This window comes from Cervus canadensis, chromosome 4, assembly GCF_019320065.1.
Source record: "Cervus canadensis isolate Bull #8, Minnesota chromosome 4, ASM1932006v1, whole genome shotgun sequence".
In the NCBI taxonomy this organism is placed as follows: Eukaryota; Metazoa; Chordata; class Mammalia; order Artiodactyla; family Cervidae; genus Cervus; species Cervus canadensis.
The window spans coordinates 92,949,173-92,950,887 of NC_057389.1; the positions used below are offsets into that span (position 1 = coordinate 92,949,173).

General features: G+C 42.1%; 1 protein-coding gene across 1 annotated transcript; it reads right to left on the bottom strand.

Annotated features, from left to right (window-relative positions):
* Window positions 1–533: 533 nt before the first annotated feature.
* LOC122439303 (olfactory receptor 18-like) lies at window positions 534–1,421 on the bottom strand. The gene has a single exon (XM_043464388.1). It carries the CDS (start codon window positions 1,419–1,421, stop codon window positions 534–536), a length of 888 nt encoding a protein of 295 aa, XP_043320323.1.
* Between the last annotated feature and the right edge of the window lie 294 nt (window positions 1,422–1,715).

A 1,715-nucleotide genomic window follows, 5' to 3' on the forward strand; every position in this document is an offset into this window, starting at 1 on the left:
ACTGACATGAATCCGCCATGGGTGTACATGTGTTCCCCATCCTGAACCCCCCTCCCACCTCCCTCCCTATCCCATCCCTTGGGGCTGGTGTCAGTGTTTTTAAACTTCTGATGATTTCATTAATAACCAAGATTGATGTCACATCTAGCCTGTGTAAATAGACCTCAAACTTGAGAAAATTTTATGGAAAATACATCAGAGCTGTGAAAAAAGATGTGAAATTTAAATATATAGAAAGAGTTATTCATCTTTTCAGGATCCTTGGACCACAGATAATAAACAATAGAATCACCATAGATGAAAACTACTCAATCATGCCATGAATAAGATGGACAAAGGATCCTAGAAGACTCCCCCAGTCCCATTGAAACAATACCAAAAGAAGAAACACTCAGTTATTCAGCAAGGAGAGGAATCAAGGCCATGAGAGCTACAAAAATGATGAGATGAGAGAGGTAGGATTTCAGGTCAACATGCTTAGTTTTACTGCATTTTCCAGCCTACACTCCAAATAGGTGGCACAGGGACTGAGGTTAGATTATTTTTCTGAGAAACCTCCACATGGCCCTTTTGATGTCTTTGTTCCTCAGACTGTAGATGAAGGGGTTCAGCATGGGGGTGACCACAGTGTACACCACAGAGGCCACTGCATCCTTCCTGGGAGATTGTGAGATGGCTGAACTGAGGCACACACCAAGACCTGTTCCATAAAATAAGCAAACAACTGCCAGGTGAGAGCCACAGGTGGAGAAGGCTTTGTATTTCCCACCTGATGAGTGAACTCTCAGAATGGAGAAAAGAATTTTACAGTAAGAGAAAAAGATTCCGGAGAAAGGAATAAAACCAAAAATGGCACCAACAAAATACATGACTATATTATTCGTGAGCATGTCAGAACAGGTAAAGTTGAGCAGTTGAGAAGGGTCACAGAAGAAATTAGATATTTTCACATCCTTGAAGCAGGTAAGTTGTAACACAATCAAATTCTGCACTTGGGAGTTCAAAAGGCTAACAAAAAAAGACACTGAAATTAATTTGCAACAGGTGCATGGGTTCATGATGACCTGGTAGTACAGTGGGTGACAGATGGCCACAAACCTGTCATAGGCCATCACAGACAGAAGCATACAATCCATCCCTCCAAAGAGGATAAAAATTGACATCTGTGTCAGGCAGCCTGCATAGGAGATGACTCTGCTGTGAGACTGGATGTTCACCATCATCTTGGGGACCGTGGTGGAGATGAAACCTATGTCCACAAAAGATAGGTTGGAGAGGAAGAAGTACATGGGGGTGTGAAGGTGGGGGTCAGAGGAGACTGCCAGAATGATGAGCAGGTTTCCCAGCACGGTGACCAGGTACATGGATAGGAATAGTCCAAAGAGGAAAGGCTGAAGTTCTGGATCATCTGAAAGACCCATGAGAAAGAATTCTGATACATTTTGTAGGTGTTGTGGCTCTATGTAGATTGGGCACCTTTTAAAAAAGAAAAGAATTAGTGGAAAAAAGGAAATAATTACACTTGATCTTAGCCAAAAGGCCGAGAAGCTATAAAAAGGAAATAATTGTATGGTCATGCAGTACCTTGTCCATATTTTGGATTCTAGGAATTCATTTCTAAGATCATTCACCCCAGGGCCTTCAGCAATATATCTCAGTGTGACAAGTTCTATCTGCTCAGAACTGTTCCTTCATTGCTTTCTCCTTCTCCACCT

Bases quoted from the DNA above. Each gene is read 5' to 3' on its own strand.
- LOC122439303 (XM_043464388.1), bottom strand. From the start codon at position 1,421: ATGGGTCTTTCAGATGATCCAGAACTTCAGCCTTTCCTCTTTGGACTA.